Genomic DNA, 16,288 nt, shown 5'->3' on the forward strand with positions numbered 1-16,288 from the left:
ATCCTCTGGAACTAGAGTTACAAGTGGTTGTGAGCTGCCTGGTGTGGGTACAGATCCTCTGCAAAGAGCAGCAGATGGCTTTAACTGCTGAGCCATTCTTTAGTCCTATGAGACTGCTTTTTTAAAATTTGTTTTTCAGCAAGAGTTTGTTACTAATGCAGTGGAGGGAAAATCCCCCTCCCCCCATCCCCCGTGTGTTTGTGTGTGTTGATTTTTGTATCCTGTATCTTTACTAAATTTATCTAAGACATATAATCTGACAACAGTAAGTTAGCTGGCTTATGATATTTTTCTACTTTGGATGTGTATTTTTTCTTGTATTTTTCCATCAGAGGAAACATTCAACCCTTTTCCTTTAAAGCTTAAAGTTGGTTGTGCTTTTTCATATATAGCCTTTGTGATGTTGACATATTTTCCTGCTATGCCTGACATACTGAGGGTTTTTGTCATGAATGAATGTTGGATTTTATTGGATGCTTTTATTGAGAGGATCATACTGTTTTGCCTATCACTTTGTTATTGTAATGCTGTATTAGTTACTTTCTTATTGCTATGATAGAGTTCTTGAAACAAGAGGATAGATTATTTGAGCTTACAGTTTTAAATAGTTTGGGCCATAGTTGTTTGGTCTCACAAACTTGGACAAAGCATTATGATAATGGACATGTGTAGTAGAGGAGAGTTGTTTTATTTCATGACTAACCAGGAAACAGAATGTTGTAGGAAGTAGCTATAAATACATACTCACAAAGACCTGCTCCCCAGTAACCTGCTTCCTCCAGGTAGGCCACCTCCTGGTTTCTACAACCTCCACAAATGGTGTTACCATCTAGTGATCAATGTTCAAATCATGAGTGTATGAAGGACATTACATATTCAAACCACCCCAAAGACACTACCTTTATTAACTTGTGAGAATGCTCTTGCATCTCTGGGATAAATCCTACCTGATCATGATGCTCGATCTTTTTGATGTGCTGTCAGATTTGGCTTGACAGGATTTTGTTGACAATTTTTATATATTTGTTCATCAGAAATACTGGTTTGTATGTTACTTTTGTGTTATGTCTTTGTGTAATTTGGTGTCTGAGTAATCCTAGCCTCATAGAATAAATTTTGACATAGTCTTTTTTTTTTTTTTTTTTTCTCTGTCTTTTGGAATGGTTTGGGAAAGATTGGTTTTAATTTCAGGTGTTTTGTAGATTTCTGCCATATCTTTTTCTGCCATTCCATAATGTTTTATTTATTGTTTCTTAAACCCCTTGTGTGTTTTCCTTGATCCCCTGATAAAAGAATACCCTTGTTTCCTGCCCCCCTTATTTATGTATACCTTTGTTTATAGAAGGCAAGTGCACACACAGCTTTAACTGTCATCTGTTCTGTGCCTTTGCATGTCTACTCTCCTTATTTATAAAACAACTATGAAACATTCTTTATTTCTCATTTTAGAAGGGGAGATAGGCTTGGTGCCTAATCAGTCTGTGTTCAGACTGCCACCCTGATGTGTGTGTGATTGGCAACCTAGCAGATTGGAACCCTACTGAATGAAACAAGATAGCTGTTCTGAGACCAAGTACTTGATTGAGAGTATATATAGCAGCGTTTCCTTCCTTGTGTTTGCAAAGCCCTGGTGACAACGAATACATCATTTCTGTGTTCAGTACAATATTCTGAAACATCGCACTGCTGTTCCTGTTTTGCCCTCCTTCCACCTTGTCCAATAATACACAGTAGGGATAAAGACAGTTGCTGTAAGTACACAGCGAGATGGAAGATGAGCCAACTGACTAAATGGTTGCCTTTGCTTGTGGTAGTTTTTATTTTAAGTGTGATTTGTGTATTTAAAATATACAATTGAAGTCTCACTATGGTAATTTTTTTTCTGTTACACATGGACCCTAATTGTAAAAATGGTGATACTGAACAAGAAAGAAAAGAATTAGCTGACTCAAAATGTCAACTAAATAATACAGTTAAAAAAAAATTACTGACTATAACAACTGTAATCATGAGAGTAATTTGGAAAAATATTAAAAAGATAGGATTGACAGGAAGATAGTGATTACACAGAGAAAATCACAAATAATAAATTGAAGCATATGTTTGGTCTATTTTTCCCATGACATATTTTGTTAATTTTTTTCACCTGCCTTCCGAGGTTGAACCTTGTTTCTTTAACAAGTTGTAATTCACACATTTAGATTTAAGTTACCACATGCTGAACAAGGATGTCATAAGCATTCTTGAGTATAAACCTGATATATAACTAAACCTCTGAAATGGCTTTAGCTGAGTCAGAAGGAAGACTTGGACATATACCTAACAATTGGGGGATGGGCCTAGAATTATACACCTACCACCACCAGAAAGGGAATCTAATTGAACTATTCAGTATAGCTTTAAATGTTAACCAAGACTTTATTAGATCAGGGTGTGTGATTCTAGCAATGATGTTCAGTAAGGCTCTTAATATTTGTTTCCCCTCATAAGTTGCGGTATTAGTTAGGGTTTCTGTTGCTGTGATGAAATACCATTATCAAAGCAACTTGGAGAGGAATGGTTTATTTAGTTTACACTCTATGTCACTGTTCATCATCAAAGGAAGTTAGGACAGGAATTCAAAAAGGGCAGGAACCTGGGAGCAGGAGCTCATAGAGAGGCGTGGAGGAGTGTTGATTTTTGACTTACTCAGCCTGCTTTCTTATAGAACCCAGGACCACCAGCTCAGTAATGCCACCACCTTTGCTTGGTAGGCTGGGTCTTCTCCCATCAATCACTAATTAAGAAAATGCCCCACAGGCTTGCCTACAGCCTGATCTTATGGAGGCATTTTGTTAATTGAGGTTCTCTCCTCTCAGATGACTTTAGCTTGTGTTAAGTTGCCATAAAACTATCTAGCACAGTTGCTTAACTATTTGTGTACACATTTTATATTTTGTTACAAATTTTCTTAGCTTTTCCAGTATTATACTGGAAATTCTTTTTTTTTTTTTTAATGATTTATTTATTTATTTTATGTATATGAGTACACCATTGCTCTCTTCAGACACACCAGAAGAGGGCATCAGACCCTATTGCAGATGGTTGTGAGCTACCATGTGGTTGCTAGGAATTGAACTCAGGACCTCTGGAACAGCAGTCGGTGCTCTTAACCACTGAGCCATATCTCCAGCCCATATAACTGGAAATTCTTAAGAATTGGGATAATGTCTTATTATTTTTCTGTGATCATTTACAGTTATCTAGAACCTGGCTCTTTTTATAGAGAAAGTTATCTGAAGACAATGCAATAGAGATCAGAGGTAGTTTGGTAAGGAAGATATTTAACCATTTGACAAAATGATTGTCTAAGATAACAATTTGGACAGTTTTCAATTTTAGTTATTCTGTTTAGACATCTTTGATTAGTGTCTTTGTTTCCTTGAAAATTAAAACTGATGACACCATCAAATCATTATATTTTTCATTGTTCTCTTTCAGTATTAATTTTAAAGATCCACAGTTTGCTGAAGATTATGTTTTTAAAGCTGTAATGCTTCCAGGAGCAAGGTAACGACAGTAAACTACCTACCTAAAATGTGTGCTTTGTGGCAGTGTTCATCCCTATATCCTAAACAGTGTATTTTTAAATGGCCAGAAAGCCAGCAGCAGTTCTGAAACCTGGCGACTGGGAAAAATCCAGCAATGGGCGGCAATGGAAACCTCAGCTTGGCTTTAACCGGGACAGGCGGCCTGTTCACCTGGACCAGGCAGCCTTTAGAACTTTAGGGTGAGTTGTATGGTTCCTGTTTGTATATTATAGATTTTTTTGTTGTTGTTTTCTTGAGTTATTCCATAAACAAGTCAGTATTTCTGCTACAGATATTTAAGAGACTACACAGCACAACCACTTTGTATCTATATTAGTGGTTTTGATAATCATAATTTTCCTTCTCCTCCTGCCTTGGCTGGGTGTCTGTCTGTCTGTCTGTCTGTCTATATCTTTCTCTGTCTCTATTGAGACAGTATCTCTCTGTAGCCCTGGCTGACCTGGAACTCACTGCATAGACCAAACTGACTTTAAACACCCAGAGATCCACTTTCCTCTTCCTTCAGAGTGCTGATTAACTTTTATTCATTTAGATGTTCACTTTTATATTTCTTTGTGTATTGATTATATGTTTCATGAAAAGTCTATTCTCTCAACAGGTTTTTTCTAGTTTTCTAACAGACAAAAGAGTGAAATATTATCTTTCTGTCAAGAAGGTTTGGGTTTGTCATGTATTGTTACAAGAGTGTCTTTATGAAGTGTTAACCAATACATTAATAAATAAATAAATAATAAAATAAATGATAATAAAATAAATAATTAAAACAAAGACACCAGGCTTTTAAATATTTGTTTGCCTGTGCATGAAAGGTGGTATAGTATTGTTGTTTGCATTGGTGGTTTTCTGCCAGCTAAGATAATATTTATTTGATCATCTGTATTTCCTATATAAATTCGTGGTTTTCATCTTTTACCCTTATTAGCTGTTGAATTGTCTTTTTCCTAGCTATAGAAGAAACTATGTTTAGAGGACTTTGAAACAATGAAAGTTCAGGTGGGTGTGGTAGCACATGCCTGTAGTATCTGGAAAGCTCGAGCAAGATCAAAGTGAGACCCTGTCTCAAAGCAACTTGCTGGAGGAAATGTTAATAACTCATGATTCAGGAATTAAAATGATAACTCATTTATAGGCATTTTGATGTTAATGAGACATCTAAAGAGTGAAAAGGTAATTCAGGCAGAAAGTCTCTGGCAGCATATAATTTATGTATTAAATCATAAAAAATTGTGGCTTAGAGGTTAAAAGTAGAATTGAGTCTCCTTTTTGCTAAGTTTCTTCCTATATTTATAAAAGTTACGATACCACTCTACATGTCAGTTCCCTAATATGTAAAGTGCACCTACCTCACGATGACAAGGTGGTGGCTTCAACACCATGTCAGCTGATACTGTTACTGTTTGGAAACTTCTCAATTCTTGATGATAAAAGAAACTCGTTACTTTTTTCCATCATTCTTAGTCTTTTAGAAAGCAACATTGAAATGCTTGTAAGTAGAGTTTTTGAGTTTCAAAGATAATATTTTATCTAAATTCTTATTACTTGGAACTTACCTTGAGAAAATAGTTTAAAGTAGCATAGCTGTACAACTAATGTCTTGTTTATCAAAATAGGTAATACTAGCTCTAAATGAGAGAAAAGGTTTAGTAAAATATGAGACGTTAACATAGTGAAATAGTCTAAAGATAGCATGCTATTATTGTTATTAAGAGTAAAGAAGAGACCATTCCACTTGGGTGTATCCATCTCATGTGCAGTCACCAAAGGTAGATGCTGATGTGGATGTCAGGAAGTGCATGCTGACAGGAGCCTGATATAGCTGTCTCCTTAGAGGTCTGCCAGAGCCTTACATATTCAGAGGTGGATGCTCACAGCTAACCACTGATCTGATCAAGGGGTTCCCAATGGAGGAGTTAGAGAGAAGACTGAAGGAGCTGAAAGGGTTTGTGGCCCCATGAGGAGAGCAACAATACCAACCAACCAGAGCTCCCCATAGTCTAAACCACCAGCCTGGGAGCACATAGGGAGGGACCCATGACTCCAGCTATATATGTAGAGGAGGATGGCCTTGTTGGGCATAGGTGGGAGAGGAGGTCCTTGGTCCTATGAAGGCTGGACACCAAGTGGGGGAGAATTCAAGTGTGGGGAGGTGGGAGTTGGGGGGGGTAGGTGGGGACACATCCTCATAGAAGCAGGAGGAGGGGGTATGGGATAGGGGGTTTCTGTGTGTGGGGGGGAATGGGGTAAGGGATAAAATCTGAAATGTAAATATAATATCCAATAAAAAAATGTAAGAGGAATAAAAAAGAGTAAAGAAAGCCACAGAGCAGTATTTGAGATGGTAAATTAAAATAGCAAAATATAGAATAGTGATTAGTGGTGACAGCAACTGAACACATCCTTGAACAAAAAAGCCAACCATATTTTTTAAAAAGATTTGTTGCCTTTTACAAAGTAATTAGATGCTTAGAGGATTGTGGACATCTTATTGTGGTAGATGAACATTTCTTACCACTGTTAGCATTGTGTACAATTTGAAAGTTTAGTTTAATTACAAACCTTATTTTTATATTAATCAGGTCTAACAATAAAGAGGAAACTACTAGTGTCTGATTTGTCTTCTTAATGTATTAATATCATCTCTGGATATAGCTCTCTACCTTTTCTTATGTAAGGATCTCTTTTACAGTCATGTTATACCCAGAGGCTCCGGGACTAGTGTTTACAGCAACACTGCACCACCACCTTCCAATTACCAGGGGAATGTATACAGGCCACTGCTGAGAGGTCAAGCTCAGATCCCAAAACTTATGTCAAGTAAGTTGTTACTGATTGGTTATTGTATATTCTAAATGAACTATGACAGCAAAGGCTGCTTTCTCATCCTCACTGCCAAGAAAGATTGCTGCTTCAATGTAGAGATAGAATTAAACATTGATAGAAGACTTGTAAGAGAACACTTTATACAAATTCTTTCAAATACTTTTTTTTTCTTGTTTGTATTTAATAACTGAATGAGGTAAACTGAATTTTTCCTTTTCTTTATTTATAAACCTATTTTCGAGTTAACCTACTCAGGAGGAGGTATGTGTAGTTGATTTATGTTTATCCGTTGATAACTAAAGTATTTAAACAGTTAAATAGGCTTATTAGATATGAAATAGTGATCATTTAGATACTGAAAGACAAAAATAATTCCTATTTTGATTCAAACTGTATGTTAGTTTTACCTAACATAAAGCCAGGCGTTAACTTAAGTAGTAATATCTCTCATTTGAGACAACCTTGGCCTATCTTTTACTCCTCAAAACTTTATAAATAGTTGATAATATTAAACATAAAAGAAGTAATATGATATGTTGATTGCCATAGTAATGATAGAAAATAGTTGAGTGTTATGTATGCTAGGTTTACCATTAATTTTAATTTTATTCCTACTTAATGTTATTTTTGAAATTCATGGCTGTGCTTGTTCATCAGGAAGATACAAATGATGTGCCAGGTTCTCTAAACTATCTTCCTTCATATTATTGCTACCCAATTAGACAAGGGCAGCATGGGGGAGAAAAGCATTTGGCAAGAGATTAGCATTTGTTAAGTCTGAGGGGCATTGACACTTTAAAAAATCTATGTTTTTAATATTTGTAATATTTTATAAATTAAATTTCAAAAGACGGGTAGGAGCTCGGCGTGTGGCTCGAGTAGGTCCCTTATCTTGCTCGTCAGGGTCCTATATTTGATCTCTGCTACTACCTAGAATAAAAAGTGCTGCTTTAGTGCAGAAAACTCAGAGAAGGCTTTAAATCTCTCTCCCGTCTTCCTCTCAATTCTCCACCCTCCCTCCTTTCCAGCTCAATTGTTGTTACTATTGTTTGTTTATTTTGTTTGGTAAGGTTTTGTTAGCCAATATCTAGCCTTGGTTGGCCTCAGAGTTACAGAAATTCTTCTGTTTAGCCTTCTGATACTAGGACAGTAGGCTTAATCCACCACACAAGACTTAAGCCACTCTTTCTTGATCCAAATATATCTCAGTACTGTATACCATAGAGCCAGGCATTACTTTTAGGTATGTTGAATAGTTATTAAGTGCCAGGTAAAGTGTGTAATTCTTAGGAAGTGTCTATGCTTTGTGCCTATCATGGTTTTAATGTCAGTTGATTTATAGACCATTTTCTAATTTGAAGCACAGACTTTTTGGATATAGTACATGAGAAGAAATGAATGCTAAAGGTCTCATTTCTCTCAGGGCCCACTTGTTATCAGGTATGCTGTCTGATTATGTGACTTTGCTGGATTGCATGACTCTCTGAAATTGATTACAATGTCATGACTCACTCTCAGAGAACCTGGTTCAATTCCCAGCAGTTATGTGGTAACTCACAGCTATCAATAACTCCAGTTTCAGGGGATCTTCCATTTTCTTCTGTACTTTGATAGCACAGCATGCACACTGTAGACAGACTTCTGAAAGTAAAACATCCATAACAGATAAATAAAATAAATCTTTGCAAACACACACACAAAATCATAATTGTGAAAATAGAAAAGATTGTTCAGTGACTACAAAAATCAATTGCTCTGGGTTTGCTAACACACATCTCTAATCCTAGCAGCATTGGTGGAACAAAGGTGGGAGGAGGATTCCACAAATTTGAGGCCTGACTGGGCCACCTTGTCTCAACAAAACCCAAACTCACAAAACAAAATCTAAAACATCCCTCTTTGGGAAGTGTTAGCCTAGGTTAATGGTACTTTGCTTAACAGGAGTCCAAAACCTATAGAACATCACTCATTATAAATTTGAAATTTGACGTTTTGGTCAGAAACTGTTTTACTTTAGTAAAATTGAAAGCAAAGCCACTTAATTTTTCAAACGCATTTTTAATGTCATAATTACTTTTTAAAATATGGTGTGGTGTAAAATACACTGAAGATGAACCATTTGGTCAAACTGCCTCTTCTTCTATCAGCTGTTTGCCATTGGTGTCTCTTATTGTTGGTCTTTAGTTTACCTTTAATGTGACAGTTTGCCCTGCATTATAATTCGTTGTTTTTTGATAACTTTTTGAAGTCAAGTGTAGTCCTTAGTACTCAATATGAATAAAGCATCAGTTTTTCATTCCAGAGAAGGTGGCACATGTCTTCTCTCCATTTTCATCAGTAAACTTGTCACTTAGGTGCAATTGAAAAGTGATTTGTTATTACTGCAATCAGTAAATATGAAATCTTTTCTGTGATTGCCATGGCTGATTAAGTAAATTGTCACTTGAGAAGCTGTTGGCAAAGGTGGCTTATGTGACCTCAGAGCTCCAGAAAAGGGATACCTTTTTAAAGACCAAAGGAAAAAATTAACTGCCCCTTCCTTGTTCTTGTGCCTTCTGAAGTGCAATCCATTGTCTCATAGTTTTTTTTTTCATCCCACTCAAAAAGATCTTCTGTTAGAGTCATACAAATGAATGGTAATAAGTTTGTTTTACTGTCTACTTCATTACTTATAAGCCAAGAAATATTTCTACTTTATGAATACTTAAGAGCTATGTGTATTACTCAGAGCTACATGAAAAAATTTATTTAAAGGTAGCTTTGAAAAAAAATTGTGGCTGTTTTTTTTTTTTTTTTAATTTTTCTTTTTGGATTAAAAGCAAAGTATATTTAATAATAATATATGACAAAAAATTTAAATTTTATATTATTAGCTCAAGTTTTAGCAAAACATATATTTGCTTATACTAAGATTATATGTGAAAGTAAGAATTAAATATGGAAGCATTTGATGTACCTGGAAATGGTGACATGGGAATGAATGTTTGTCACCATTTTTAGCACTTAAAGGTAGACTGTTAGGAAAGTGCACAGCCTTGATGCTTCTGTATTATTGTATTAGTTCTTGAAAATAATCTTATGCTTAATTTAATGTTCATCATGTTTGCATTTGATATGTGTGAATAGATGGTGGTGTGAATAGATTACCCTTCAGTACTTTCTAGGAGAAAATACACATGGTAAATAGCTCTGGAAAGTTTATTTTAATGGGCATGTGTCTTTTTCATTGTCTTTACTTGATCTTGAATACAGGGTTTTCATGTGAAAGCTTTTCTAAGTACTGTTGAGAGTATGCATTCTGTGGTTATTAGAATACACCCTGGAACCAGACTTAGAGAATTAAGTCTTAATGATAAACATGTTTCCAGGGTGAAGCACAGAGGCATGCAAAGTAGAACTGAACAGCTTCTGAATCGGAGTCATTCTGTTGGTTTTGTTTTGTTTACTTTTGTTGGTCTATTACCTAGTTTTGTACATGTAAAGACACAAAAATACAAGTTTTTAAAACATTTTAACTGATTCTTACTAATTTTTGTATACCATCTGAAGTAGGTCATTAGTCTTCAAGTTTTAACAAAGTAATCAGAAAAAGTACAAATACATATTTTTATTTTCAGTGGACTGTTTTCTCATGGATTGCAAGTCATTGAAAACTTAAGTATGTTTGGTAAATGTCATGAGTTTTCCTTCTAAGGAAGCCTCACAAAGGAAATAATTGTCATTCTTATACAAACTTTTAGGCTTTACCTGGTTAAGATTTTCTTTGGGGTTAAGATTTAGTTCACTTGATTTGTCTAGCACAAAGTCATGGGTTCCATCTCCCAACACCGTGTTTACCAGGCAAGGTACTGGTGCTCACTTCTAATATCCAACACTTAAATAGCAGAGGCAAAAGGATCCAAAGTTCAAGGTCATCTTGGCTACTTTGAGTTTGAGGCTAGCCTGAGATACTGTCTCAAACAATATGATAACATACTGATTTTTCTGATGATTTATAGTCTGTAGTACTGAATCATTCTGGTCCCAGAGTGGGCAACTTTCTTCTCCAATTTCTGTGAACTTTGTAATTAGTTTCCAGAATTTCCACTGAGGTTTTGAACCCTATTTTATATCATTGGACCATTTGGAAGCTTTTTCTACCTTATGACTCTGCTTTACTGCTAATAATGTTATTTTTAAGCAGTAAAATGATATAATTCAGCTAGAGAGACTACTTGGCTTTCTGGTGAAGGACTTCCTCTCTTCAGTACTCCTAGTTGGGTGCTGGAAACTGTGTAGGTTGGTACCAATCTTTGGGTAATATGCCCAAATCTAGAGAACAACCTCAGGCTAGCTTTCTCAGTCCTCTGGAGATGGGCAGAAAGCCCAGAGCAGAGGAGGCCAGCTGAGGCCAGCTGTGTCATGCATGCTACAGTTAACAGTTGTCACATACTTTATTGGGCCCATTTGTGCTTGATAAAAAATTTAAAAGCATTAATTCTTTTAAATTTTTGTAAAACCCAGTTGTACATCTTTTGGTTCTTAACTAGGGCTAAGTTTTTATTTCTTTATTTTTTTAGAAAGCAATTTTGAAAAGCATGGTTTTGGTTTGTGTTTCTATTAAAATGTATGCCTGAATACATTATGGTAAGCTGTGTTGTCCTTGCTCTTGGCAGTCTGGAGATGGGCACTGTCCTCACATAGTAAATATACAACTTCTAGATCTAGCTGTTTTAATTAAGTCACAGCAGACTGCTAGAGGCAGATCATAACTGCAAGGCAGAAGCCAGGAGCAGTGGCTGGTTGATGCTGCCCTTTTGAGTGCTTTCAGTGTGAATGCTGTGCCTGACCAGGAGTTGATGGACCTTTCCTTCCTTGTAATGCTCAGTTTATGTAGAAGAGCGGCAGCCATTTGGTTTTATCTAAGTAGATAAAATTACCAGTTCTGCTTTGAAGTAATAGGGTAGGATTGAGAGTGGGGCTGATGACAAGGAAACTACAAAAAATTAGGTGGTTCTTTCATTAGATTTTCTTGGTGGTGTGTGTTAGAGAGATTGTATACTTTCTATTTGATGGTGTTGCAGTTGGCACACTCATGAGCAAAGTGTCATAGTTCTATTAGAATTAATACTACTAGCTCAGTGTACAGTAATGAAAAAGGCTGAGATCCTTTCTTTTTTTAAATTTAACATTTAAAGTACACATGTAAAAAGCCTATGTATGTGATACATAGCCACACACTACAAGTGAGAGAGAAGTGTAAGTATGGCTAAGGTTGTTACCAAAACTGTCTTGTTAGCAACAAAAATATAACCAAGGAAAGTCTGTGCTAATTATTTTGCTTATGTTTCCATTAATGGCTAATTCTGATTCTAGCTTGCTTACTTGGTTTACATGCTATCTCACTACTTTTTCAGGAACTTTGAATTATAACCCATGTGGGCAGGTCATGATAGAGATTATTTTTTGTAAGCGTTTTGTGAACTCCTCCCATTTATTTTCCAGATATGAGGCCCCAAGATTCCTGGCGAGGTCCTCCTCCTCTTTTCCAGCAGCAGAGATTTGACAGGTAACGTTAAAGTTATCATGCTTTAAGTGCTTTCTGTATTGACATCTGGGGTATGCTGACTACTTACAACCTAAAACCTACCTGGTTTGAAATAATGCTTTTTCCTACCCCATATATCTTTTCTTGCACTTGTTTTTAGGAAATATGTAATTAATACTTTGAATCAAATGCTCTTGTTTATATAGTTTCCTGTGTTTCTTGGACTTTATTTTATTGATGCATTGAGGTACTCTAAAAAATGCAACACAGGGCTTAAAATTGTATTAGGTTTTTGTCAAGCTAAACAAATTTCTTTTTAGCAGGGTTGTGCAGTTTAATGAGGCATAACTAATGGTGTTCTACTTTTATCATGTCTGCCAGCAGCACAGCATTAGTACAGACCAGCTATTGATTCTTACTACAGACCTCTTCAAGTCCTAATCAGCTTCTTTGATACAACTTTTTCAGAGCTGACAGGCCTATTGTAGGGCAGTGTCACTGTAGGTCAGTAGTTATTAGTTGCCACTGAAAACAGTTTCTTTAACTACTTAAGACTGAACTGAATTAAATGCAGAAGGGACTCAGAAGAGGATTATGGGATCTGCAGTCTAATAAGTACCATGGACTAGGAAGAATGTGACATGGTTTAATAACAAGGGATGTTTGACATGTGTTCTGTCATTCATAAGTTCTGTGTTCTTAAGTCAGATGGACCTGCCATGAGAGGTCAGATGGGCATGTTATAAATAATTATATTATCATCTGTAGAATCATTTATTTAAGAGTGTAATGTATCATTTTAGGCTGGTTTTGACAGCATCACTAAATGTAAAACCAAATGGAGTTTCATGAAGTTAAAGCTTCCTTTTTCACCTTTCCAGTTACAATCTGTTTTTACTTTGCTGAGTTAGCCATTTTAATCTGTTCACATCTTCAGTGAATGAAGTGCATTAACAAATGGTTCTAGAAACAGTGCTCTTCTTGCACAAATACTCAGTAGCTCTTGAGTCCTTCCAAAATTGCCTTCTGTTGTTTTCTTCAAGATTGCTACAGAGATTTCTGTTATTCAGTTGTTTATTGATGGTGTCAGTTACCTCATGCAAATTATATTTTAAATTTAATACAGCTGGTAAGTATATGTTGTACATGCTCAAAGCAGACTGCAATACTATTTAATTATCATCAAAGTAGCTCAGGCTGACCTCGAACTTCCAGTCCTCCTGCCGTAGTCTCTCAAGTCTGAGAGTAGGGATTACAGGTATGCAACAACATGACCAGCGTAACATCATTTTAAAACAAATAAAGGGATAAATTCTTCTAAATTTATTATATTTGGTTTCTTCATATCATTATTCACTTCTTCAGTATGTTAATAACAATTTCTAATATGTTTGTTTATCTTAAGAATTATCAGCACTGTGTTAACACCTCAAATGTGCTGTTAATTTTCATTTTTACAAAAGATGAAACATAGTTCAGTAGCTTATCCAAGGTCAGTCTTCCATGTTACTCTTTACCAAGAAATTCTTTAGTAGAACAGAACTCATCAGACTATTTCCTCTGAGCATAATATAAAGCCACAGCACATCAAAGGAAATGAAGGATCAGCCTCCACTTGTGGGGCTCTTTCTGCAGTTGCAGCAGCTTTCCTTCTGTTCTGTCCACATGGAAAGTTTGTCTAGGACTACCATCTGTATCCTCTTCCTTGCACTGCTGTTTATCATTTTCTTGTTCTTATTCTACCCTCACCAAGAACTGTTATTACCCTGACTTTGAACCCAGAAGTGAGAAACATTTTGTTTGGGTTTTTTTTTTGGCGGTGGGGGGTGTTTTAGATGCTTGCAACATCATTCCTGAAAGAAAACATTAAAGGCAAGCATTTATAGAATCCTCAACTCACTGTTATTTAGGGAATGGAACTGTTTATTTTTGGAGGTAGAATCTCACTATATGGCAACATTGGTCTGTAACTTGCACTCTTCGTGCCCCAGCCTCCCAAGTACTAGTGAACTAAACCATTTTATTCTCCTAAGCTTCTTTAGCTAATAAGTGGTTATAGCTTATTATTCATTTCCATAGCACTTGTTATTCCAGGTAGTCAGACCTTACAAGACAGAGAGTAGGAACCCTTTTTACTTTACCAAAAGATTATAGATAATAGATGATAATAGTCTTAATGAGAGCCACGTTTTAATAATCCCTAGTTTAGAGCATTTCTAGTGTGCCATTTTTGGGCATTGTTGAGATCCTATTAGAACATGACTTTTGAGTGTATCTTGTTTCCTGAATTATAGTGTATTGTCTTGAGTTATTTCTTCCCTTGGGATAGTACTTTAAATCTATATATCTCTTTGACCTAAAAATACAGTGAGTGGACTGTTGAGAGGGCTCAGTAGGTAAAAGCACCAGCCACCAAGCATGACAACCTGATTTGTATCCCTAGGACTCAGTGGTAGAAGGAGACACTAATTCCTGCAAGTTGTCTTCTGACCTCACACACGCATACACACAGGTAAATGTGAATACCCAAAACTAAATAAATGTGATTTCTTTTAAGAAAAAAATTCAGTAAGAGATAGGCATGATGGCATGTATCTGTAATCTGGGCACTGAGGAGTTGAGAGACAGAAGGATTTGTCTCAAAACCAAACAAGCCATCTTTTCTCCTCCCCCAAGCAAAATAACTTGAAGTTAATGTGCAGGCCTAGCTAGCGTTTGAGTTTCTTTTCAGCCTGTACAGGGCAGCTATTCACTTCAGTTTCTTTACTCGTGATTATTCAACTCAATTATGAGGGGAAAAAAAAATCTTTAAATAGCATGATCATCATACAAATTTCAACCATCTTACAAACTGGTGGGCTTTAGATACCAACTCTTCTCTAGAGCAGTAATTTGGAAGCTTAAGAATATTGTTCAGGGCTACACAGAGAAACCCTTTTAAAAAAAATATTGTAAGTGCGGTATCAAATAGTGCCTGTCTTATAAGTTACCTCAGTTTATAACCACTCTTACATTCATTCATTCATTCATTCATTTTGCCTTTTTGTGTTTGTTTGGTTTTGTTTTTGTTTATGAGTCAGGGTTTCTTAGTGTAGCCTGGCTAGCCTGGAACTCACTCTGTAGAACAGGCTGGCCTCGAACTCAGAAATCTGCCTGCCTCAGCTTTCCAAGTGCTGGGATTAAAGGGCTGTACAACCAGCACCTGGTTTTTTATTTTGCTTTTTTTTTGGAGACAGTTGCCACTATGCAGTCTTGGCTAGCCTAGAACTTGCTAATTCAGAGAGATCCAATTGCCTGTCTCCAGAGTGCTGGAATCAAAGGTGTGCACCACACACAGTCCTATTAGAAGTTAGGGTAGGCCAACTTTAGGGTTTCCATCTCACATTTTACAAACATTTTCTCAAAGTTTCAGTTTGCTTATATTTGCAAATTAATATAATTAACATACAAATGATTGCTTCATGGTAAATACAGGTGTTCTTGCCAGCAAACAGAAAATGGTAGTACATACCACTGCTACATTGTTCTTTCTCTTTAAATTTTATTACTAATGATTTTCATCATAGGAATTATCTTTGAACAAAAACATTAGTGATTATTTGGAACAAAAAGAAAAATTGTATGATTTACACTGACTTTGCCTTCTAACCTATTTTTAGAATATAAAAATGCTTTTAAATTATATTTATAGTATTATGCCAACATAATTCCATGAAACTTACTAAGACCAAAAAGAAAAATTAATCACAGTACAGTGTATGAGTTGCAATTTTGGTTTGTAGGCTTTGCACATATATCCCACATTGATGATCCTTGATCATAACCCATTACCAGCTCTGCAAAGGTCAGAAGAGACCATCCTTAGTGTGCATAGAGCTGTTCTTCTGAATCAGATAGGGCATTCTTGGCAGAATTCATTTGTACTGATGATAACCTAAAGATAATTATACGTCCTAACCATAGGTGCCTCACTCTGACTTTGAATTGACTTTGAATCACATGCAGTGTGTTTGTTGTATTTGAGCTCTGTTGCACCCCCTTTCTATAAAGAGTAGCTTTGGCCTTCCTTGAGTCTTCAGATAGCTGTTGTCTTTGAATTATTAAACAAGAATAATTACTTTGCTTTTTTGTTTTGTTTTTAAAAAGGTTTGTTGTAAGTGAAGGGAGAGTAGAGAGGATAGCTTCAGATTTGAATAGCTAACTGTAAGAAGAATTAGTCCATCACCCAGTGAGCCCAACTTCAGGCTTTTATCCCTAACATTTTCTCTCCTACAAAGAAGTGAAGTTCATATGCTGATATGATTATATTGAAAGCTGGCTAGTCAGAACCTTGGCAAATATAAGAGTTTTT

At 36.0% G+C, this 16,288-nt stretch overlaps 1 protein-coding gene across 2 annotated transcripts in view; it reads left to right on the top strand.

The window, feature by feature from the left end:
- Positions 1–16,288, top strand: part of Xrn2 (5'-3' exoribonuclease 2) — a 69,606-nt gene that overhangs the window by 49,049 nt on the left and 4,269 nt on the right. For both annotated transcript variants that reach the window (XM_034494845.2, XM_076929919.1), the window contains 4 exons: positions 3,481–3,549; positions 3,638–3,769; positions 6,277–6,404; positions 11,895–11,958. In XM_034494845.2, coding sequence (XP_034350736.1) covers positions 3,481–3,549; positions 3,638–3,769; positions 6,277–6,404; positions 11,895–11,958 — 393 coding nt within the window. The remainder of the gene's footprint in view (positions 1–3,480; positions 3,550–3,637; positions 3,770–6,276; positions 6,405–11,894; positions 11,959–16,288) is intronic.

Source organism: Arvicanthis niloticus, chromosome 2 (genome assembly GCF_011762505.2).
Source record: "Arvicanthis niloticus isolate mArvNil1 chromosome 2, mArvNil1.pat.X, whole genome shotgun sequence".
NCBI classification, from domain to species: domain Eukaryota; kingdom Metazoa; phylum Chordata; class Mammalia; order Rodentia; family Muridae; genus Arvicanthis; species Arvicanthis niloticus.